General features: G+C 34.3%; 3 protein-coding genes across 3 annotated transcripts in view; 2 read left to right on the plus strand and 1 right to left on the minus strand.

The window, feature by feature from the left end:
- Positions 1–2,187: 2,187 nt before the first annotated feature.
- Positions 2,188–10,945, minus strand: LOC133848247 (NPC intracellular cholesterol transporter 1 homolog 1b). Its single transcript, XM_062283739.1, has 6 exons — positions 9,672–10,945; positions 8,898–9,199; positions 6,650–7,582; positions 5,177–5,586; positions 4,389–4,543; positions 2,188–3,114 (listed from the first exon to the last, which is right to left on the minus strand). The coding sequence occupies exons 1-6, from the start codon at positions 10,872–10,874 to the stop codon at positions 2,365–2,367; spliced, it is 3,753 nt and encodes a 1,250-aa protein (XP_062139723.1). The 5' UTR covers positions 10,875–10,945; the 3' UTR covers positions 2,188–2,364.
- A 4,140-nt stretch (positions 10,946–15,085) lies between these two features.
- Positions 15,086–19,585, plus strand: LOC133847863 (uncharacterized). Its single transcript, XM_062283129.1, has 3 exons — positions 15,086–15,337; positions 16,158–16,613; positions 18,136–19,585. The coding sequence occupies exons 1-3, from the start codon at positions 15,157–15,159 to the stop codon at positions 19,569–19,571; spliced, it is 2,073 nt and encodes a 690-aa protein (XP_062139113.1). The 5' UTR covers positions 15,086–15,156; the 3' UTR covers positions 19,572–19,585.
- Positions 19,586–22,019: 2,434 nt separating this feature from the next.
- The window catches only part of LOC133849105 (putative uncharacterized protein DDB_G0283779), a 44,757-nt gene continuing 42,060 nt past the window's right edge, over positions 22,020–24,716 (plus strand). The window contains exon 1 of the transcript XR_009895328.1: positions 22,020–22,158. The gene's annotated coding sequence lies outside the window, so the exon portion shown is untranslated. The remainder of the gene's footprint in view (positions 22,159–24,716) is intronic.

A 24,716-nucleotide genomic window follows, 5' to 3' on the forward strand; every position in this document is an offset into this window, starting at 1 on the left:
TTGTAAGCCGCAGAACGCGTCCTGGCCAACAGCAGGCGGTGAGCAGTTAAAAACAGGAAAGCCATCAAGAAATTAAAGCGGGAAGCACCGAAACACAAAATACACTCACCTCATTAATTCAATTATATAAACTTAATTCTTAGAAAAAGAAAATTCTTTACTTTTAACCCTCATAAAGCAAGCAAATGTGATTAATAACGAAAATTAAATCTAATTTTGTTTATATAACTTAAAAAGAGAATAATTTGAATTTTCGGGATTTTAGAATGTCATTTCCAATTTTATGTAATATTTTGTTTTATATAAATTTTGTATAATTAAAGTAGAAATATTGGAATTCGAATTTTGTTAATATTTTTTCTATTTTGTAAATTTTTTATAATTAAAGAAGAAATTTTGGAATTGACCAAAGCAATTTAAATGACATTTCTATACATTTTCTTTTGGCTCATCAATAAAAAAGTAAATTTTGGTGTTAAAAAGCTTAATTAGAAAAAAAAATTCGTTTATTTTTACTTACATCTAAATTGTAAGTAGAAATAAAGTGTAGGAGTAGTAATATAATTTACAAACTTCAAATTCTTTTTGTTGTTGATTAATAACGAATGTAATTATATTTATATTACCTAAAAAATAACATAACAATTAGATTTATTGAGTTAATAGTATGTCAATTTTGAGTAATTTCTGGTTTATATAAATTTGTATGCTACGAAAGTATAAATTCTATAATAGGAACGGAAAGTCAGATGTAATTTATATAATTTTGATTATATTTTGTCGCTTTCACAAATTCCTTGAAATATACATTTTGAATAGCCCAAGAAATTTAATTGGAATTATTAAGAATTTTATTTTTATTTTATATTCATTTAGTTCGTTCAACTTTGAAAGCATAAATTTAGCAATTGCCCAAAGAAATAAAATTGGAATTACTCTGCATATTTCAAAATGTAGCTAATTTTTAAAGAAAATTATTTTATATTATATTATTCAAATGCATTTGCTCCTTACCATCATCTAAATTGTGAGAACAAAAAAAGTAGAAATATACTTAACTCATTAATTGTGTAAATAATGCAAATTGTTTTGTGATTGAATTGCAATTCTTAATGGCATGTAATGCAATTAAAAGAATTATTAAAATAACATTTTTTCTGCGTGTACACAAATAATTAATAAATAATTACGGCCGAGGGTCAAAGGCACAATATCAAAAATAAAACAAAATGTCATCAAAATGCCGTTAATTGTAAATTAAGTTGATTAACTTATTAACAAAGCAAAAAGTACATATTTATTAAATTTATTATGATGTTTTGTTAGTTTAGTTCTAATGTATAAATGAAATAACAAACAACATTCATAAATATGTAAAAATATGTAAACAAAAAGTTCTAAATTATAGAACGTTTGATCTTGATATAAGATTCTGACTGTCGTTAAATTTCAAGGTTTATTCTTAAGTCAAAATTAAAATTCAACAAAAACTTTAGATTGCTTTATCCTAAAATTCAATTCAAATTCATTTGAATCTAGTTTCTAGAATTTTTCCATTCTATTCATTCAATTTTAACTTTGATTTAAGAATAAACCTTCTTCTTTCAATTTTGACATCTTATAATATGGTTTCAAGATTTTCTTCTTGATTTTAGCACAATTTTATTCAGTAAAAGTAAATGTGACCTTTTTAGAAAATTCGCTATGCTTTCATTTGGTATGAAGTGTATGCTCATAATGAAGAAGCTGCAACTGAAAAATCTGGGCAAAGTTTTGCCCAAAAGGCGTAAGACGTTTAGGCCAAAAGCGAAACGGATGCGAAGTGCGGGAGGTGGAATGGGAATAGGGGTGGGGAAGGAGAAGGGCATGAGTTGGTTTTAAGGGTCAGTAGTTGAGGGTTCGCTGAGGGCTTCGCCCTCCATCTCGCGTCTCCATCTCCTTTGCTTTCGCCGTCTTCGTTTTGGGGTCGTCGACGCTGTTGCGAGTTGCTTATTTATTGTTTTGGCGGTGCGCGGCAGTTAGCCGCTTAATGCCATAAAAAACAAAGGTGCCACGGCGATAAACAATAAAGAAGGCGTCGAATTTTGCGGGTGGGCGACGGCGGCAAACGTTTTATGCAAATTTATGACTTAAAAAACAATTCTTGTTTTCTTTTTTTTCTTCTGTTTTTTGTTTATTATTAATTTTAAATAGCCAACAAAAAATAAAAATAAAAAAAATAAATGTACAGAAATATGGTAAATGTAACAAATTCAGCATAACCTTAATAAAATATATATTTAGAATCACAAATTTCACACGCATTCATTCAAAAGGCACACTCGAAACTCAAACTCAAATTCAAACTCACACTCATTGCTTAAGCTACTGGGATTCGTTGCTGTGTCGTCGCTGCTGCTTTGTCAGATTATCAAATGGTCCCAACAAACTGAGCAGCACCGGCAACAGTATCAATCCATGCGCTGCACCAATCAGCACGATGCCCAGATACATGCGGAAATAGAAGACTTGAAAGACTTGCGACTTGGAGAAGGCCAACACCACAATGCCCGCAAATTTGGTCAACGTAATGCCCGACAAGACGCTGCTCCCGGTCACCGTTAATGAGTGAAGCGCCCGTTGTTGAGCACGTCCTTGAGCCTGTTTAAAGGAGCGCACAATGTGCGCCACAAACTCAACTCCGATGCCCACGCAGACGACAAGATTGACCAGCGAAATGGCGTTGAGGGTGATGCTCCATGCCCACATCATGCCGCCCATATTGATCAGTATGCAAATGACCATGAAGAGCACAATCAACGCGGATGTAATATCGAATCCCGTTAGCAGCAGCGTCACAGCAAAGATGGCGGCCAGCGAGAGGCCGAGCGAGACAAGTGCATCGTCCCAGATCGTTAAATACTGCTCGTAAAAGATGAAGAACACGCAATAGGGAAACAGTTCGGTCTCGACGCCATTCTCTGCGAACATCGCATTCACTTCCGCTTGCACGCGTCGCGCCTCTCGCAGCGCCGAGACGAACTTGTCCGAAGTCGTCGATGTCGTCGAGTATTGCATAAAGTGCGTGTCCAGAATGGTCGCCAGTCCATCGTCGTCCAACGTGTAGATGACGGCCTGTAACACATGAGGTGAATCAATGATTAGTTCAGAAATTTACACAAATGTTTCTTAAATTATATTAAATTACATTTTAAATTCTAAATAAACTATTTGTAGATGACGGCCTGTAACATACAAGGCCAATCAATGATTAATTCAGCAATTTATAGATATGTCTCTTTAATTATATTAAAATACATTTTAAATTCTAAATAAACTATTATTATTATTCATAAAGGGTTTATCTAATTAAAATGAAGACTAAAGTATTTATAAAGCACTGGTCGCAAAGGCTCAAAAATAAACTATTTCATTATTAATTATTGATTGTAGCTTAGAATGAATTATAGAGTACAATATGTAGCCAAAGCAAGTGCGGCTGTTATAAATAAACTTAATATTATATATACTAAAATAGATTATTACATTTTTGATTTAAAACAAATGATTCACAGTTATTTATTTTTATTATTAATAACATAATATAACATGTTATTAATAATGAAATGAATTCACTGTTAATCATTTGTTTTAAATCAAATATCAATCAATCAATGTCAATCAAACAGATTATTATCTGTTGGTAAGAACAATATATTTTGTGTATCGAAATCCTAAGAAGCCAGCGCTTTTTGTATTACACTTAAGTTTAGTGTAAACGAGGAAAACTAAAACACGAGTTAAATGCTCTTCAAATGTCTGTATCTTCTGATCTAATTTACGCCTGCTTAAGAAAATCTTAATCCCTAAATATAATAAAAGTTCAATTGTGGTGTTATATTTGGATGGATTTTAATGGATATTATTAGAAATAGAATTTTAAAATTATTGAACTCAATACTGTATTTTTTTTAACACTTGTCAAGTGTGTCTGAGAGATATGTATATCAATGAAGATACACCAGTGGAGATATGTCAGCGAGCATATTCAGCCGCAATTGTTTAATATATGAATATTTGACGATTGAATCAACAAATAAAATTTGCTTTTTGGTTTGGCACAAATAAAAATATGTTTCGAGATAAAAAATAAAGCATCAGACTCTACATTGCATTTGTGATTATTTTCTTATTTATGTATTTATTTAAAATCTATCTTGTGATATTAAGTAAATTTTGTGAAGACATAGAAATGTTGGTATATGTAGAAAGTAAGAGAAATATTTTTCTACCAATCTTTATGTGATATTGGGAATGAATTAATGAATTAAACTTAAAGCCTTTTTATGGGAAAAAGGAGAAAATAATTTGTAATCTTATTTTATGATGTTAAACTTTCTTTTACTTACGTCAGCATAAGAAGGTCGTCCCGCCTTGGCGCATTCCGCATCGGGCAGATCGGAGAGGAAGAAGGGAACGTATTTGTCGAATGTATCGGAGCTCGGTCTCAGACCATCTTCAGTGAATTCTCGTTCGCACGGTGAGCAATCGCTGCTCTTTGAATCTATAAGGAAGTAAGCAAAACATAGGTGATTAACATACAATAAAAAAAAGAGAAGTTATATTTAAAATTGGGTTGGCTTGGAAGGTTTAAATATTTTATATTCAAAAATTGTTATGAATTTCGTAGTAAATCGCAATAGAATATTCCACTTTAAGAAAAGTAAAATTATAAGCTGATAATTACGTTATTCTAAAAGTTATATTTAGTTGTTTTTGTTTCAAGATTTTATTTTAAGTGGTAGAATATGTGAAAGTTCTACTATTATTAATTTATAATTGATTTTGTGTATTAAATTTTAAATTGGATACAGCAACACGTTCACAAGTTATTCCACTTACAAATAAACTCAAAAGGAAATAACTAAATATATTAGGCAGATGAAAATAAAGAAAATAAATATAAATAATATTCATCGATTCCAATTATTGAAATAAATAGTTGTATATATAAAATTGAATAACTACTAAAACAAAAAAAAATTACTAATTGAAGGTATCTCGTGAAATATTCCCTTTGTAGGGAAGTGAATAAATCTTAAACGTTAAAAAATAAAATATTTAGCAATTCCAAAAATCGAAAAAAAATATTTCTTTTACATGGAAGCAAATAAATCTTTAAAGCGAATTTACTTACTACTGGGACAGAAGAGGCCGGTTGTTATGTTGTACTTGCAACAGTCGGAGATGCTGATCCAATCGATGTAGTCGTCAATCCATGAGGACGCCGGTCTGGCCAGCGACGTGATTTGTGGATAGCGGGACTGTGTGTACAGCTGCACGGAGAGTGAATCATTGTTGCACTCGACGCCGCCGCAAATGTAATTCTGATGCTCCGGCTGACTGTAGTTGAGACCCGGCTTCAGCACCCAATAAACTGGGGCACCCATGGCCAGCAGTTCGTCCATGTAGCGGAAATACTTGACCACATGCGAATTCTGTGGCATGGACATCTCCTGATCCAGACCCGGCTCAACGGAGGGGAAAACCATGAGCGATAGACAAGTAACGACAGTGAAGATCACCAGCACAATGATCTTGACGGGTCTGCAACAAAAATAAAAGAGAGAGATCGGGCACACGTATTAACAAAGAAGTATGTCGAATATGCCAACTTTTTATGAAAGCCAAATATACCAAATTATTGCACTAAAAAAATAGTACAAAGATGCCAAAGTTTAAAATTGTTATATCGATAAAGTACTTAATTAAAAATAAACATTGGATAAAAACTTTTCTTTATCAGTAAAAGCAAAATATACTGCACATATACTAAAATAATACCAAAGTCTATAATTGGTATATCGAAATATTAAAACATTTAAAAAAACATAGAGATCAAACAGATTGTTCCCCTTTTTTATAAAAGCAAAATTCCAAAATTTAATATACCACAAAAATACTAAAAACTACCGAATGCTATAATTGGTATACCGAAATAGAACTACATTAAAACAAGTAAGAAGGCAACAATATAGTGTGATGGATATGTCAAACCAATATACTAAAAAATACTTTAATATACCAATTAATATACCGCAAAAATACTAAACAAATACCGAATACAATAATTGGTATATTGAAATAGTACTACATTAAAACAAATAAGAAAGCAACAATATAGTGTAATATATATGCCAAATTAAAATACTAAAAAATACTCCAATATACCAATTAATATACCGCAAAAATACTAAAAAAAATACCGAATGCTATAATTGGTATATTGAAATAGAACTACATTAAAACAAGTAAGAAGGCAACAATATAGTGTGATGGATATGCCAAATGAATATACTGAAAAAATACCAATAGTTGTCATTGGTATCTCAATATTGAACTACATTAGATGTCAAAATATGCCAGATTATCAGCCAAAGCAACTAAGATCTGTCTGCTGCTGTTTCTGCCGATTTCTGACACATAAGATTATTTCATAATTAATTTTTAAAATTTTGATAGTTACGCTTGCTATTCGATATACTTTTCGATTTGCAGGTCAAGAATATAAAAAGTTTATAATGTCAAAGATGCCTGATATAGACGGCAAAAAGATATAATATAATTAAGATATATAATATACCAACAAGTAGAATCAGTTATTACTCACTTCTTGAGCAGGAATGGAGCATAGAAGTTCTTGAAGAGCTTCTCGAGTACGCCAACCTCATGCGACGAATCAATGTTGGACTTCTTGGAGCGCACACAGCACAACATATCGAGACGGCCATTGCGATAGCGCTGCTCATCGATGGCCATGAGAGCGACAAACGCGGTGATCTGCAGCAGGAAGTCAAAGAAAATGGCAGCAGCTGCATACATAGCAAAGGTTTTCACCGCCGGCATCTCGGAGATGGCGCCAATGGCAAAGCAGGCGAATTCGCTGCTCGCCGTCTGCAATATCGATGGCCCCACTTGGCCAATGGCCTCGCCAATTGCCTCGTGTATCGTCGCATAGCGATTGTGATCCAAACGCTGATACGTGTGCACCATGATGAAGATGTTGTCCACGCCGACGGCGAGCACGAGGAACGGAATCACCTCGATGGCCAGCATCGTGGTGGTGATCCCGATGTAACCCCAGAAACCCAAACTGCACAGCACCGAGGCGAGCACAATCACGATGCCACTCACGGCCAACATGATGCGCGAGTCGCGAAGAAAGCCCAAACAGCTGCGAATGCGTCCCAGGGCGATGGCCACGTAGACGAACATCACCACATAGCTGATGACAACGGTGCTGACTTCACCCTCCGACAGTTCGACGATGGCATCCTGTATGGATCGCTCGGCCGAATAAGCGATGTCGAGTCGTTCGCTAGTGTAGTTCTTCATGAAGTCAATGAAACGTTTCTCCCACACAAAGTTCGGTTCGAGCAGCGTCTCATCGACCTGATTTTTGCCCAGGAATGTCAGCACGAGTCCGGTGGCAAGCATGTAGTCGGGATCCTCGCCAACTGGCACCTCGGGCATGCCGCCGACAGCGATGCCCGGCTCAATGGGGCCGCCGTAGGTGCTGAAGCAATCCTCCATCATGGGAACACTACGAAAGGGACAGATTGAGAGGTTTAAAGGGGTTTCGCTTATTAATAAAGTTCTTACTTATATTCAATTAATATTCTTAATTATCAGTTAATTAATATTCGTGTGAATGTTATATAATAATTATAATAAATAAGAACGCTAATAATTAATCAATATAAATGAAATCCTATAATATGCCAAAGTCAATTTCGGACTGTGTTTTTATTTGTAGGTTAGCTTAGGTTTTGTGAATTAATTTTAAATTTGTAAAACACATTTCTTAAAAAAAAACTGCGTAATATGAATTATCATTTTATATATATATAATCCAAGACTGTTAAATTTTTTTATGTTAAACTATACAAACATAACAGCTCAATGTTAAAATAACAGCTGTAATATTGATTTTTGTAATTTTTTATTTGTATTTTATTTATTTTTTACTTTAACTATTATTATTATATTATATTATATTATTTTTACTTTAATAAAATTTAACAGTCTTGGATTACGTATACGTAAAAAACCGGAATAGTAATAGTTCCGTTATTATGATAATTTTGAAAATAATACATTTTAAGAGTCCATAAATGTTGATACTATGCATATAACGTATACGTAATAAACAAGTATGCCACACACAGTGTTTGAAGTGACAGCTGTTATCTTAACAGCTCCCCATTATGTTAATTTTTCAAATAATAATAATTTGTAGCAGTCCAGAATTGGGTTTCCAAAATGTCGATACTTCTACATTTATTACGTATACGTACAGCGTTCAAACTAACAGATGTTGCGTTAACGGTGTGTTCTTAAGTTAATTATTGAAGTATTGAAACTAAAAAAATATTACTGAATTAATAATAATATTAAAATGATATGAATGATATATTACGTATACGTAATAAATCGGATTGGCACTCACAGCATTAAAGCTAGCAGCTGTTATGTTAACGTTGCTCTATTATATTAATTTTTAACGTAAAAAATTCTAACAGTTTATAATTGTGCTATTAAGGGACTGATATAACGTATATTACGTATACGTAATAAATGTACCAACAAAAGAGTTTAAAAATTACAACTGTTGCCTTAACATCGCTTTGTTATATTAATTTCTTAGCACTAAATTTTGATCTTATACTGATGCTGATTTTAAAGTATTTAATTTTGTTTATAACATAAATATTTATTACGCTTATACTGCTCTCTAATCGTAGTTCCCGTTACCAAAATCTCAGTTTACAAATTCAGATTTCACTCTAATTGAATTTGCTTTAATCACAATAATTTATCTCACACCACTTCACTTGAAATTTCTTTTATGGACTTACCGCAAGCAATCCTCGATTTGATTAAGGTAGTTAATGGTGTAGTTGTCGTTGTCGACATAGTAATTCTGGAATTTGGACATATCATTCTGGAAGTAACCGTAGATCGATTGTATCAAACAATCATCGACTGTGGGCGTCACGCCCGGATACAGAACAGGTGCATAGCAAATCTTATCCAGTCCGGCATCTTCATCCATGCCCAGTTGCATGATTTGTTCTTGCAACTCGAATACTTCTTGGAGGAAACTTTGCTCATAGGCCGGACCAAAGGTGAGCACTCCATCGGAGGTCTCATGTGTGAACTAATCAAACAGAGAGAGCGAGAAATGAAGAGAGAGATTAAGATAAGAAACTAAAACGGCTACAAAAATAAAGAATGAATAACAAAATAGAACTGCTACAAAATTTTAATAATAAATCTCTTTTTTTAAACACTTTGGTTGATTAAATGTTTGATTTTTTTCTAGAGCACTGATAACAACTCGTTAAGTTAACGGAAGCAGTTTAATTATGGCTGCAGCTAACTGCAGAAAAGAATTAGATTGATTCCTTATTCAAATTTTTTACATCAATGATGTTTTTAAAAATATTAAATATGTTTTAAATATAAAGTTTTTAAGTCGAGTAAACTAATTTAGTTGAGTAAAAGAAATGAGAAAATTTAAATATTTATTTAATTTGTTCAACAAAAAGTGTTGAACTTGTTTGAAATAAAACAAAAAATTAATAAAAAACTACTTTTGTATACGTAGCTAGTTCTGAGTGTTTACTCACTGTATCTGTTTTGATGGGCTTCACGAACAGCTGATTGGTGCGATAGAAGGGACCGAAACGCTGATCGAAATAATCCTTCTCGATGCGCGTCTGACTCTGCTCGCTGGCCCAGAGCTCGACCGGATCGGTGGTCACCTTCATGTAGACGACACCGTAAGCCAATCCACCAATTACCCAGGAACAGAGGGCCAACACCAGCACCGGATGTTTGGCACAAAAAGTGCCCCAAGCGCGACACCCGAGATACAAGAATTCGCCATAAAGCGTTGGCATGCAGACATTCGAAGCCTTGCGATGTCCCGTTGCACCCCAAGCGATAAAGACCATAATGGCGACCGCAATGACCAACGCAACGATGAATGTGATGCCATAGAGTCCAGCGATTTGCCAAGGCGGTTGATAACCGGTCGGAGCATCCGTGAGTGGACACGAGTCCGCACAATCGATGCAGGCACAGGCATAGTTGCCCTCATAGCTCTGGCCACAGTCGAGGGTATTGAGCTGGAGATAGATCGCATCGCTGCCCTCCTCAGCATCCTCGGACCACATGTAGTTGATCACAAAGGGCACATAGTCGCTGTTCTCGGCATCGCCCATAAAGTGATACCATCGCCGATAGGTGCACGTCTTGGCATTGAACGCCCCGCAGCCCAAATCCATTGCTGGACGTCCCGTCTGCGGATGCTGAATGCCCGAGCAACTGTTGTAGATACCCTGGACGGTGGCGTCCTCGAGCCGATAGTCGATGTGCTCGACAAAGTCAATGCCATCGGGATTGAGGTCGAGGTAGGCGGTCAAGAAGAGCGAATGATTCTGGGCACAGGTCATGGCACAAACCGTTTGAGCCATGTTCATTGTGCACGTGGGACAACGCGAATAGACGCCATCGGCTTGCGTTAAGCCCGAGTCCATCGTATGCACTTGTTGGGCATCGCAACACAGTTTCAACTCCTCGTCACCATTCTCGCCTTTGTACTCCTTGTAAAAGGTGGGACAACGTCGAGCGAACACCGCCTCGGCGGCTTCATCGTTCAGCGGCAGCGCTTCGCCGGTGTATGCCAAATTTTGAGCGTGTTCTCCGATCTTGTGCGATTCGCCATACCAAATGCAGCTGCTGGCAACCGGTTGCAATGTTGTCATCGACAACAGCAACAACAGCCAAAGGCCAAACAGCAACCGGAGTCTTTCACTCTTCACTAACATTTCACCAACAAAAAAAGACAAAAACGAGACTATGAAATTATTCTTGTACACCTCAGGTCAGGCTGCCGCTTCAGTAGCAACTGACTAATCGAGTGGCACTGAAGCAGTAACAAAAGTAACGAAAACTATTATCACACACGGTTCGCTCTCGGCCGCAGCAACGATAAGATATCAATGCTGTTGATTTCGCGGCGATTAAAGCGCTCGGCTCAGCCATTAAAATCCCGCTATGAAGCTTATCGATAGCGATAAGCCAACAAATTCCCAGTTGCTAGTTGCTTTTGGAAATCGTTTCAGTTGTTTTTTCACGCTGTACTTAATTGATTGGTAGCAACAAAACCTTAATTGATCTCTCACCTGGCGATAATGATGGATAAATGCCAGCTTATTGATCTGGGTAAAAATATTAGCGTCATGGCTCTCAGCTCTTATCACGTATACGTAGCAACCAATTATTAGTGTTTCTTTCATTTGCTTTTGTTGTATTTGTTTAATGCTCATTACGAACAGTCTATCGAAGTTGTAAATTATCAATTGATTTACAATTGGCAAAACACATTTTACTAACTCATTTCATTGTTTATTTAATGAACGTTAATTAGTCTTTTTATTTTGCATTTATCTAATAATAATTAAGCAAATTTATAAACTAGCTTAACTGATAAGTAAATTATAAATTGATTCGCTATTTAATTAGATTATTTCATTGCCTTTTTAGACAAAATATAACAACTTAATATACTAAAAAAATACCATAGATGATAATTGGTATATCTACAATTTTGAATTAAGCCATGTTCTAAAAATAAACCAACGTCATAAATAAACAAGTAAGAAAGCTACAGTCGAGTATGCTCGACTGTGAGATACCCGCTACCCATTTTGAATAAAAGCAATATATTTTGCGGTATTATTCTCAAAACATACCAATTATACTACAAAAATACTAAAAATATATTTTGGGGTATTATTATTAAAATATACCAAATATACTAACAACACTAAAAATAACAAATGGTATATTAGACCCCTAGTAAGTAGGCGTGTTTGCCCATACAAAAGTATTTCTTTAATAACTTCGACAATTTTTATCTGATCGCAACCAAATTTTCAGGAATCATAAATACTATACTTATTATTGTATATACCAAAATTCGCAATTCTAGTTTTATAATTACGCTTGTTATTCGATTTTTTTGATTTACGGGGGCGGAAGTGGGCGTGGCAAAAATTTGAAACAAACTTGATCTGCGTGCAAACATAACAAATGCTGTCGAAAAAAAAAATTATAGCTCTATCTCTTATAGTCTCTGAGATCTAGGTGTTCATACGGACGGACGGACAGACAGACAGACGGACATGGCCAGATCGTCTCGGCTGTTGACGCTGATCAAGAATATATATACTTTATAGGGTCGGAGATGCCTCCTTCTACCTGTTACATACATTTCCTGCCGGCACAAAGTTATAATACCCTTCTACCCTATGGGTAGCGGGTATAAAAATACTAAAATATACCGATACTTTTAGTTGGTATATTCATTTAGTATGTACTACATACGAAACATTCTATAGAGTACAAAATATACCAACTAAAAATTTATTATTTTTTGTTTCTTTAGTGTTTAAAAATTATATTTTTATTTTATTCATCATCAATATAAATATATATATTATTATATATTATTTCAACATTTTTATTATTTATTGATTTTTTTTGTTATATCGAAATAGTAAATCGATGCACGACATTCTCTACTTTTATTATTAGGCAAAAGATATAAGATATATAATCATAATATTTAAATTTCGGATTTAAAAATATAGGGAAAATAGAAAAGTATTCACAAATAATATTAAAAATGTAAATGAGAAATTAGAGTACATATATAATACAATACATTTATACATATAATACATTTATTTTTCTTACCAATAAAACTAATCAAATAATTTCCAAAAATTTTAATATAAATAAAAACTATTTTAAATTCGCAAATTCAGTCAGAACAAAACAACCAAAAAATTTAATTTGCATCAATAAAAAAAATGCATTTATTTTTGTTTTGTATATGGTTAAATAATAATACAAAATTACTTACTTACTTAACTTTAGGGTAGACTAGCGTTGACTACATAAATACCAAAAATAAAATATGTTTTTTAATATAAGACACAAAAAAGTTGTTGATAATGAGCAAGGTCGTTGGTGCTGTTGTCTGTTCAAGAGCCTCTTCGTTAGTTTTAATTGTTAAACACAAGTAATTAATAACGATTGTCTTCTGCGAATTATCAATTGAACATTTCTTAGCTGAGTTTTAGCTCACATTTTTCAACTACTTTTCCAGTAGCCGCAGTCATAAATAAAAATCTTACTAATGGGTTTTTTTCAGTTTAAATAAAGGCGTCGTTGAGACTGATAACGCTGAGAGGCCGAAATAGTAATGCTAACTAAACATGAACAATTAATAATCAACGAGAAATGTTAAAATCTTGTTAATGCTGATGCCAGATTACAAAGCAATTTTTGTGAATTAAATGTTTTAATTTATTTGCCAGTAATTATTGATGTCAAATTAATTTGCAAAAAATCGAAATCGTGAATCATATGGGTTAATTTTATTTTATCAATTCTTGTCCTATTGTCGCGCTGTATAATTTTTATGATATGCAAGTGTTTAAACATTGTTGAGACATTTCACATTGTTGTTGCTGTTACTGTTGTTTAAAGCGCGCTTATCTTGGCCTAGGAAAACAGGTGTCCACTTCAGAGGCAATCGACAACTAAAGACTGTGTGTAGCAGTCAAACACCGAATTATTTTATAGCGATACGAGTATAGTACGTATACTATTCACACTTATCAGCCTCCGAAGCAGCTGGTCGCCCATCGAATGCCTCACTCACTCACCTCCAAAAAGGCACAACAATCGCAGGTGTGTCCGGTCTTCGATAAGCGACTAATATCCCAAGACCTATAATCCACCTTTTACTATGTGAATGTCTCGACTTTGTCTTTGCAGATGGCTGCAAATATTTCTAATCAATTTCATGTTTAAACAGCTCATTTCACTTTTATTTTTCTTCTTTTTATATTGTGTAAAATGGTAGTAAATACTAAATAATAAGTATATACACATATTTTAAACTAAACATGAATAATAAATCATTTTTTTAATTATCCGAATAACTTGAATTTTTACAGGAATACAATCGAAATACAATCATTTGTTAGATATGAAGAAAATGAGTAATTCCTTTTAAATTTCTGTAGAATTATTTACTTGTTTACAAATACAATTAGAACGTGAAAAATTTAATTAAATTTCATATTTAAGCAGCTCATTCTGTTTTTTTGATTACTCACTTCTCATGTAGTGTTGAAAATGTATTAAAAATAATAAATATTATTGTATTTAACACTAATTTTAACTAGAATCTATGAGTAACAAAGTGAGTAATTCTGTTGAAATTTTTGTGGAAGTTTTTGCTTTTCGTGTCTACCAAAATACTAATTTAATAAAAGCCCAATTTAAAAATTAAATTTTATTATTAACTTTTTATTCAGTAACAAATAGATTTAAAGACTAAATTGGTTTATACAAATTTAAATTTATATTCAATAATAAATCTTAAATGTTTCCGACCTTAGCACGAATTTTAACTAGAATCTAAATCCAAGACATTTGATTGATAAAAAAAAAATATGAGTAATTTCATTATAATTTATGTAGAATTATTATTAATTTTCGAAAGAAAAACAAATTCAATAAGTATGTCGAATTATATTATATTCTTATAAACTTCTGCATTATTATTTTTTTAATTGTTTTAAATACAAAATATATGTAAATTAATAAATACTTTTACTTATAAATATCTTATTTTTATTATACATTTTTGACATATGTATTATTATAAAGTTAAAATGAATAAATATGTACTGTGCAATTGTTAAATGCCAAATATATAAAAATTATAGATAATTCGTAACCATTTCTTATTAAGTAATCTACTTACTTTGTTTACCACATCCTAAAATATTTAAAAATAAATTTAAAGTGCTATCTAACAATTATAAATTAAATTTTCTATCACTTTATTTTAACGAGGAAATATTTTGTGTTTTAGTTCAATATTTCGGCTTATATTTAAAACAAATTTTTTATTTTAGATTTTCGAATATGATATTCTTCGTGGATCAAGTATTCAGTTAATTGTCAGTCAGAAAGTTTTAAGCTATTTTCGGAAGTTCAAATCAAATTTCATTAGTTACATAAGATATGGAAAAGAAATTTCACTACACAAGACTCAAGAATTCCATACAGAAAGCCACCACACAAAGCAACGACTATTGCAACTCTCTAGAGGAGCAACACAACAACGAGCAGCAATCGGAGCAGAAAAAAGTAACTGCTGACTTGGCTGTCGTTCCATCCAAACATCAAGTGACTAAGGATATAAGTAAGTAGTATTTGCAATGGCTTAAAATGTTTTCATAGACGCAATCACACTTGAGACTCTTAACTAGAAGTAAACGGTATATTTTTTATATATTCTCAATCAATTGTCGACTTTTGGAAGAATTTCTAGTCGATTTAACAGTATAAATACCAATTAATTATGGTGACCTTATTTTATTTGTATAAAATAGACACAAATACAAAATTTCTTCATTCTTAACCAATGTACACAATTAATAACAAAATAATAGAATAATAAGAAATAACCTTTAAAGTGAATATGCTTAAAAAAAAGAAAAAGATTATTGGCCTAATTATTTACTGAAAAAAATTCAATTATTTAAAAAAAAAAAAGCAAGAACGCTGCTGTTTTATATAAAACCATATTCTAAAAAGCAAACCAAATAAAAGCATCACAAAAATGTTAAAATATACCAAACACTGTATTTGGTATTTCTATGTTATACTAAAATGAAAATGAAAATTGAGTACAAAATGTACCATGGTATATTTTGAATGCATTTCTATATCAATATACCAAATATAGCATTCGGTATAATTTAGCATTTTTTCAGTACTTTAAATTGCTTTTTTAAAAATGCAATGCATATTTCACAATCTGAACACATTCGACAATATCTTTCTTACCCATTTCATAATTGTTTGTTTGCTTCGAATGAAATTGCAAAAAAGCCAGATCAACTGAGGCCTCGATTCAGTTGCTCAATCTACTTATTTCACTTTCAAATATTTAATCACATTAAAGTGTTCGACTTTCTCACAATCAACAGTCAACTCAACACCACTTTTCTCTGCTCTAGCAAAAGGCAAACAGAAACCGAAACCGAAACCGAAGCCGAAACGCATTCTGCAAGGATTGGCGATAGAGTATCACAAGTTGGTGCGCGACATCAAGTATCATTTGCCCGATTCGCATTTACCCAACTCTGGAGTGCGATTAGCAGCAGAAGCAAGCCAAAGAATATCGGCGTACAGACAGCTGGGCGGAGAAGAGAACGAGTTAAAGAAGGAGGAGGAGGAGAAGGACACAAGCCAGGTGGAGATTTGTTTTGTTCAGCTCTTTCGACAGCGAATGTACTACGAAGAATTGGGCATTCCATTGACACCACTCGAGCTCATCTACATGACTGACTGTGATCGTGAGTGGCGGCGACGTGAACAGGCCAAGAAATCAATGATGGATCAGGATCAACAGCAGCAGCAGCAGCATCAGTATCGGAAACTCGATCGTGGCGATGGCGATGGCGATGGAGAAGGTAAGCACTCAAGTTCGAGAGTTTTAGGGTCGCTTCACTTTATTGATGTGTGGTTAAAGTGATAATACTATTAGTTAACAATAGAATTCATTTCAACAACAATTAAACACGGTTAAGCTTAAATAGAATTCTTTAAAGAGCTGCTATTGGAAAGCGTCTAATATATTGTAGGAAACATGGAAAGAAATAATGAACTCCTGATTTACTAAATAGTTGAAGCAATACAATCTGGTATATTTTTTTTTAGTTTTTGGTATATTTTGAATGTAGTACTATTCCAATATACCAAATATAACATTCGGTATATTTTGCTCTCTCAGTATATTTTGAATGTTTTTCTATATGAATATACCATTATAACATACTAAATAGTTGAACCAGTATAATCTGGTATATTTTTTACATTTTGGTGTTTTTTGAATGTATTGTAGTGCTATAGCAATATACCAAATATAACTTTTAGTGTATTTTGTTCTCTATGGTATATTTTGAATGTAGTACTATTCCAATATACCAAATATATCTTTTAGTATATTTTGCTCTCTCAGTATATTTTGAATGTAGTACTATTCCAATATACCAAATATAACATTCGGTATATTTTGCTCTCTCAGTATATTTTGAATGTAGTACTATTCCAATATACCAAATATAACATTCGGTATATTTTGCTCTCTCAGTATATTTTGAATGTTTTTCTATATGAATATACCATTATAACATACTAAATAGTTGAACCAGTATAATCTGGTATATTTTTTACATTTTGGTGTTTTTTGAATGTATTGTAGTGCTATAGCAATATACCAAATATAACTTTTAGTGTATTTTGTTCTCTATGGTATATTTTGAATGTAGTACTATTCCAATATACCAAATATATCTTTTAGTATATTTTGCTCTCTCAGTATATTTTGAATGTAGTACTATTCCAATATACCAAATATATCTTTTAGTATATTTTGCTCTCTCAGTATATTTTGAATGTTGTTCTATATGAATATACCATTATAACATACTAAATAGTTGAACCAGTACAATCTGGTATATTTTTTACATTTTGGTGTTTTTTGAATGTAGTACTATAGCAATATACCAAATATAACTTTTAGTATATTTTGTTCTCTATGGTATATTTTGAATGTAGTACTATTCCAATATACCAAATATAACATTCGGTATATTTTGCTCACTTAGTATATTTTGAATGTTGTTCTATATCAATATACCAATATATCTTTTAGTATTTTATGGTATATTAGTTTGGTATATTTTCAAATTTATATTGCCTGTATCGAACACACTCGACTGTAACTTTCTTACGGTATATTTTTGGTATATTTGCAGAATATGTTTTTATTGATAGTGGGTATCTAAGATTTCTTAGCTTTCTTATAGGTTTCATATGTTTAATACAATATAGGCATTAACTACATTTGAATTTTGATAATGCTTGCCACACTTTTTTAATAAAAGATCTCAAAATGTGAGCTCAACTAATGTAATACTTTTCCCCCAATAGAATACGCTTCAAAGTCGCAGATGAGTGAGGCCAAAGAGAGTAAGGAGTTGGAGCACTTCAACAACGAATGTATTTGGTGCAGGGCTGTGCAACGACAACAGGAAACAGAGTTGCCATCTCCATCTCCACCTCCTGCAGATCATCAGTTCGCTTATAGTCAACGCTGCGAGTCCACTTCAAAAGCAGAGCGACACGAGAAGCATGTGAAGTGCCATGAACTGCGACGCACACAGAAATACATGAATTTGCCGGAGCAAGTTGTGGCGCAAATGCGATCGCAACAAGCTTACGGAAATGAGATGAAAATGTTGCTGGCACCGTGGACAACGCGAATGCAAGACGATCGCGATGTGGTTGTTGCGATGCGTGGTCAGCAGGAGCAGCAGCAGCCAACGAATGTGGAGAGCAGCGATTCGTTGGCTGAATTCAGTACGGAAAGCGAGTCGAGTTGTTGCTCAATCACAAGTGAGATGAGTGCGTCATCATCGATCGATGAGTTGAGCGAAGTGTGGTACAATCCGTATGCCTATCAGCAGGTGACAGTGGAGAATCGTAGTTCGCTCTTTGGCGAATTCAAATCGATAGATGCCCAGCAAACGGGACACAAAGGTGCCCAAGTTGTGGATGCTCGCACAGCTGAGTTGGCGCTGCAACGTGTCAAGTATTTGGCCAATCGATACGAGTTGTTGCAGCCGGAGGAACGCACCATTGAGTTGGCGCTACGTTTGCGGCAATTGCGTTTCTTTCTGGAGAAAGCCAAGCACAAGTTCTACAAACACTTGAACATTGTCGAAAGTCGCACAAAAGATCGACAACAACAACTTCTATACGATTGCCCCATGCATGCGGCAGAGAAATGTGCCAAGGTGATGAATGAAACGCTGTTGACGCATTTCATTGTCTCACATTTGCAGGCACCAGGGCTGCGGCTTAATGAGATCTCTGATCACAGCAAACAGCTGATCAAGTTCAAGCCTGTGACATTCTCACGCACCAGCAACATTTGCATGTCGATTGCGCTACTCGATGGCTTTCGGCACTCCGCAATTCCATCAACCATTCACAACGAAGCTTTAAGCTTGTCCTATCGCCAGTACGCCAGCTTTTTGCCATTCTTTGTGATGGCGCGACGCATTTGGCTGCCAACTGAGTCCGTTGAGGAGGGCGAGAATGCCATGGCTCTGTGGATTGTTAGCCTCGATTTGGCTCAGTGTATTTACGCTCATCTCACCGTCTTCAATCGCCGCCTCGATGTCAGTCGGTGTGGCATTGTCCGAGTGCGCGGACTGAGCTCAAATCACAAGCCCGAAGAGTTTATGGCGCAGAGCACAAACTATTTGCGTCTCACCGCTCAGGATTTGCGCGTGCTCACCAACAACTACAAAGAGTGCATCTATATGGAAGTTTATTTTCGCGAGTTCACTGATTACGAGTAACAAAACTCGTTTTCTTTCACAACGGGTCGTATACGTAATTTTTAGTTTCGCAGTATTTAACACAATGTCGCTGTCGCTGTCTGTCATTGTCTGTCTTTTAGGAGCATATTTTTTGCCATTTTGGAGAGTTTCAAAATTATGCACAGCCTTTTAAATTTCTTCTGTTTCTTTTAACCAACAAGCAGGTTTCTATATTAAGCGGGTGTGAAACACATCAACATTTTAAAATATGTGTAAAGAATGAATTGTGCATTTAATACAATATAATTATGAAAACAAAACTATAACAATAAGAACCTCATATTTATTTCTAATGAGAAAATGAGACAAAAATTATAATAAATATTTACAATCCCAGCAACAATTCAACCATTGATAACAAAGTTATTTTATAATTGAAGAACTGCATTTATAAATGAAAACAAATTGAAACAATAAAGTAAAAAGTTGTGTTTGTACTTTGACTTGTGTCCATTAGATTTATGTTAATTTTCAAAGATTGTTCTGTTTCAGAATTTTATATTTAACGATAACTATATAACTAGTATATTATATTACATTTTAATAGAGAGCCATCGAAAGAAAGTAAAGTAAAAAAGTGACGGTAAGTACTAAATAAATATACTGCAAAATCCTAAAATATACCAAAAGCTATATTTGGTATATCGATATACTACAACATTTAAAATATACCATAGATTATTGAATATACTAGATTGTCAACAAAAGCCACTAAGAACCGACTGAAAATAACTAAAATATACCGAGTGCTATATTTAGTATATAGATTATAAAATATTCTAGATTGTCACTTAAAGCCACTACGATCCGTCTGAAGAATACTGAATGCTATATTTGGTATATCGATATACTATTACATTTAAAATATACCATAGAATATACTAGATTGTCAACTAAAGCCACTAAGAACCTACTGAAAACAACTAAAATATACCGAGTGCTATATTTGGTATATCGATCTACGATAACATTTAATATCTTGATTATAGAATATACCGGATTGTCACCTAAAGCCACTACGAACCGTCTGAAAAATACTGAATGCTATATTTGGTATATCGATATACATTTAAGCCATATAAAATGCATCAACCCTATGGACAGTGGGCATAAACACAATAATTGCTATGAATTTAGTTTTGCACTTTAATTTTATTGTGATTTAATAATTGATTTATATTCTTAGTATGTTTTTTAAAGGTATGCAACGAATATTTAGATTCTTAATAGTTAATAGTTTTTAATGGTTAATAATAGTTAACAGTTAATAATAGTTAATATTTTTTTCGTGAAAATATTTCTAGAGATATTCACAGATCTTGTTGCATGTTTAGAAATGTCTCTGCAAGTGTGACTTTGATGTCAAAAGCGACTTAACAGCGTGAAAGCTTTGTCAGCTGTAAACACGATGTTAACACACTGTTAAAGTAGTGATGATGCTGTTAATGCTGCTGTTGATGTTAACTTTGCAGCTGCTGCTGCTGCGGTTGCTGCTGCAGTCTGCGTTGCTGTTGGTGCTGCTGCAAGTGGCGGCTTTATTTATTTTTTAATGCCGGGCAGAATGCTATTGAACTCACACACACACACAAAACACACACACACACATAGAGGCACATTAGAGCTTTGCATTTTGGCAGCTGCTGCTGCTGCTGCTGATGATGATGATGATGATGATGTTGCTGCAAAATGCGAAATGCATAATGCATAAATTGTTGCCGGCATTGAAGACTCTGACTAATTTGATTAGTTTGTAGCGAGTGGCATGCGGCATGTGGCAAGAAGAAGAAGAGGCAGAAGAAGAAGAAGAAGCTGTCGGCTTGTTGAAATGACAATTGAAATACTCTTTTTTTTTTGTTAGTGGGACACGTGTTCAGAGCTGCAAAAAGTCATCCAGACCTACGTCAACAAATGCTGAAAATGCTCTTGCAGCCGCAACGTCAGCGTTGCGCATCTGCAAAGCCAGCGAACAGACGGAGAGAGAAAGAGAGAGAGCGAAAGAGAGAGAGAGAGAGAAACTCCATTTGTCAGTTCCCGAAAATCTCAGTTTGTTCCCGTTCCAGACGCAACGCTTTTTGGCCCACGTTCCAGGCGCATTCTGGAAAATTGTGTCAAGCTGACGACACAATTTTCAAATCGCATGCCCGAAGTTGCAGTTGCTTCCCCCTCACCCTGCCCGCGTCACTGAATGTTGCACTCACCCTGCACTACCCACTTCACTCACCCTTTTCGACACCATTTTGAAGTGAAATGCAAAAAAGCAAAATAGAATGTAGGAAGTAGGAAGCAGAGACTCTGAGAGCGAGTTGCTCTCCGAAAAGAGAGCGAGAGAGAGAGTTATAGAGAGAGAGAGCGGGAAATGTCGCTTCGCTTTTTGGCTGGCATTGCACAAATAACGGTAAAGGTAACGGTACAGTAGCGTAACAGGAAATGGTGCATTAACACGCACCGCAAAACTGACGACGACGACGACGGCGACGACGGCGACGATGTTGTCCACAATAAGTTCAACTGGCCGGGCCCGAAAAACGCGTAAATTAAATAGCAACTAAACGGCAACAACAACACGGTAATAACAACAACAGTAATAAGTAGAAGAAGAAGAAGAGCAAATGACAATAACAACAACAACAACAAGAGCAATAAAGCAAATTGCATTTTGACAAACAACAAAAAAAAAGTGAAAAAGAAAAACGTCAACAACGCGCGCTCGCTAAAGCTGTGTAAGTGTGTGTGAGTGTGTAAGTGTGTGTGTGTGTGTGAATGTGTGTGCGAGTGTGTGTGCGTGTGCGTGTAGGTGTAAGGGTTTATATGTGTGCGTTTGTTAGTGTTTTGTTAATAACTTTTCAATCTTTTTGCTACTTCGGTTCTTCCTTGACAATCTTTTTTGTGTGTGTGTTTATATATGTGCATGTATGTGTGCGTGTGTGAGTGTTAGTTACTGTGCTCAGCATTTAATTAGGCATCTCTTGTGTCCTATATTTTTTTTTGCTGTTATTTTGTATTGTTTGCTGTGTTTTGTCGATTGCATCACCACCAACAAAAATGTCAGCTGCAATTTTGGAACGCTTTTGCATTGCACTGCATTTAACCTTTTCTGTGACGTAGCCAATACAGTGTTTATACATGTGTGTGAGTGTGTTGCCTTTTGCATCTGCAGCCTTTAAATGAGCAAAGCAAAAAACGAATGACGTCGAATGGCCCATTGAAGTTTTTGGCTGCTGCAATTCGCATTTCTCATTTGGGTTGCGGCAAAATCTTCGCAAAATATACACGCAACCAACACAAAAAAAAAGAAGGAATAAAACCGGTTACAAAAATGCCAAAAGTGAGAGCGAGAACGCGGCATCCATCGCTGTGTGTGAGAGAGAGAGAGAGAGAGCGAGCGAGCGAAAAGGGAGGGAGAGTAAAAGCAGAGAGATTGCGGATGCCGCTAGCAGAGGCAGCAGTGACGAAAGCCGACAGTCAAAAGCCGATTGCCGACAACCAACAGCCGAGAGCCGAGAGCCGAACGGAATGCCGACGCGTCGGTAAATTGTGCCGAACATGCAAAAACGTGCACACGTGCAGCGGCGACAGCAGAGACAACGAAAGCAGCGGACAGCAGCATGCAGAAACTTTTTCGGTGTGAATGCCTTCTGCACAAAAACGTGGTTTTTCGGCTGTCGCTGCGTCGTTGCAGCGTTCTGCTTTTGCTTGCTCTGCTAGCGTCGCCGTCGCCGTCAGCGTCAGCGTCGACGCAATGCGTCGCCTGCGTTCTGTTTTCTGTTTGTTCTCTGTGTGCGTGTTTTTGCATTTTTATTATTGTTGCAATTTCTTAGCATTAGCCTGTTTAACAGCTTAACAGCGTTTAACAGCGCTTAACAGTTAACAGTTTTATGCGCTGTTAACGATGCAGCAACTGCAAAATATTCTGTTGCATACGTTGAGGCGCAAATTGAAATTATTCTTATCAACGAGATCTTCCATTGAACTTTACTTTCTTACAGTCCAGATTATTTCAAAAAAAGACACCAGGAAATATTCAAAAACTTACATCTAATTACATTTATTCTAAATATAGTTAATTACACAAATTAAAATTCCAAGTAAATCGAATGTTTCAAATATAAAATTTTGAGTGAATCTTTACAACTGCGATTTTAGTTGAACATAATTCATATTTTCAATTAAGATCAGAAGATTTTCGTTAAAGTTATTGTAGAAAGTCTTCAAAAACGAATTTATTATATATGTTTATTTACTATATTATATTATTACATTAACTATATTATATTATTCGGCTGTATTAGTCATAAATTGAGACGACACGTTATGCATTGGATTGTTAAGTTGCGTTTTAATATTTTTATTTTATTATTTTTATTTTTTATGATCGTTTTTATTCATGTAAATATTTCATTTTATAAACATAGATATTTGTTTTTATAAAGCCATCTTCATTTATGTTAAGTTATATATATAAATGAAAATTTAACAATTCAATTTTAATAAGAATCCAAGTTTTTTTGAGATAATAAATATGTGAAAAAGATCTTTTGTATGTATCGAGATTTGAAATCATTTGAATTTGAATAATTCGTAATTAATTATATTTTTATTATTGATTTGAAGAGGTTGTCTTAAAGAGAAAACATCTTAATGAAAGTTGTATGGAAAATAACAAAATTTGATATTTTCCTTGCCATTTTCGATTAGCTGTGATTTGATAGATTCTTTATGTACATAAATTTAATATTCATCTTATATTACGATAAATATTGAACCCATAGATTGATTTACAAACCATAAAAATCGAATTATTAACTAATACTCTTTAAAGACTTTGATTAGATGTTCTTTGATTTTTATATTTTTCTTTATTTTTCTTCAGATGCCTGTTTCAACTCGAGTTGTTTTTCGATCACTCGTTGTTTGTCGTGCATTTGACTAGGTTCATCGAGAAATATTACAAAGTACTCAGTATAAAGGGTCGGCTACGTAATGTTGCTCATACGCCATGTTGTGCACGCTGTGTCATTTAATAATGCAGCGAGTTGAATTCATAATAGTGCATAATTCTGTACACGAAATGCATTAAAAATGCAACAACAACAACTTGCCGTGTAAAAATGTTGTCAACTCTCA

This window comes from Drosophila sulfurigaster, chromosome X (genome assembly GCF_023558435.1).
Source record: "Drosophila sulfurigaster albostrigata strain 15112-1811.04 chromosome X, ASM2355843v2, whole genome shotgun sequence".
Taxonomy (NCBI): Eukaryota; Metazoa; Arthropoda; class Insecta; order Diptera; family Drosophilidae; genus Drosophila; species Drosophila sulfurigaster.

Coding starts and splice junctions, on each gene's coding strand:
- LOC133847863 (XM_062283129.1), top strand. CDS start 15,157: ATGGAAAAGAAATTTCACTACACAAGACTCAAGAATTCCATACAGAAA. Junction 15,338..16,157: donor TCAAGTGACTAAGGATATAA/GTAAGTAGTATT, acceptor TCTCTGCTCTAG/CAAAAGGCAAACAGAAACCG. Junction 16,614..18,135: donor TGGCGATGGCGATGGAGAAG/GTAAGCACTCAA, acceptor TTCCCCCAATAG/AATACGCTTCAAAGTCGCAG.
- LOC133848247 (XM_062283739.1), bottom strand. CDS start 10,874: ATGTTAGTGAAGAGTGAAAGACTCCGGTTGCTGTTTGGCCTTTGGCTG. Junction 9,200..9,671: donor AGCCCATCAAAACAGATACA/GTGAGTAAACAC, acceptor CTGTTTGATTAG/TTCACACATGAGACCTCCGA. Junction 5,587..6,649: donor GCTCCATTCCTGCTCAAGAA/GTGAGTAATAAC, acceptor TTTTTGTTGCAG/ACCCGTCAAGATCATTGTGC.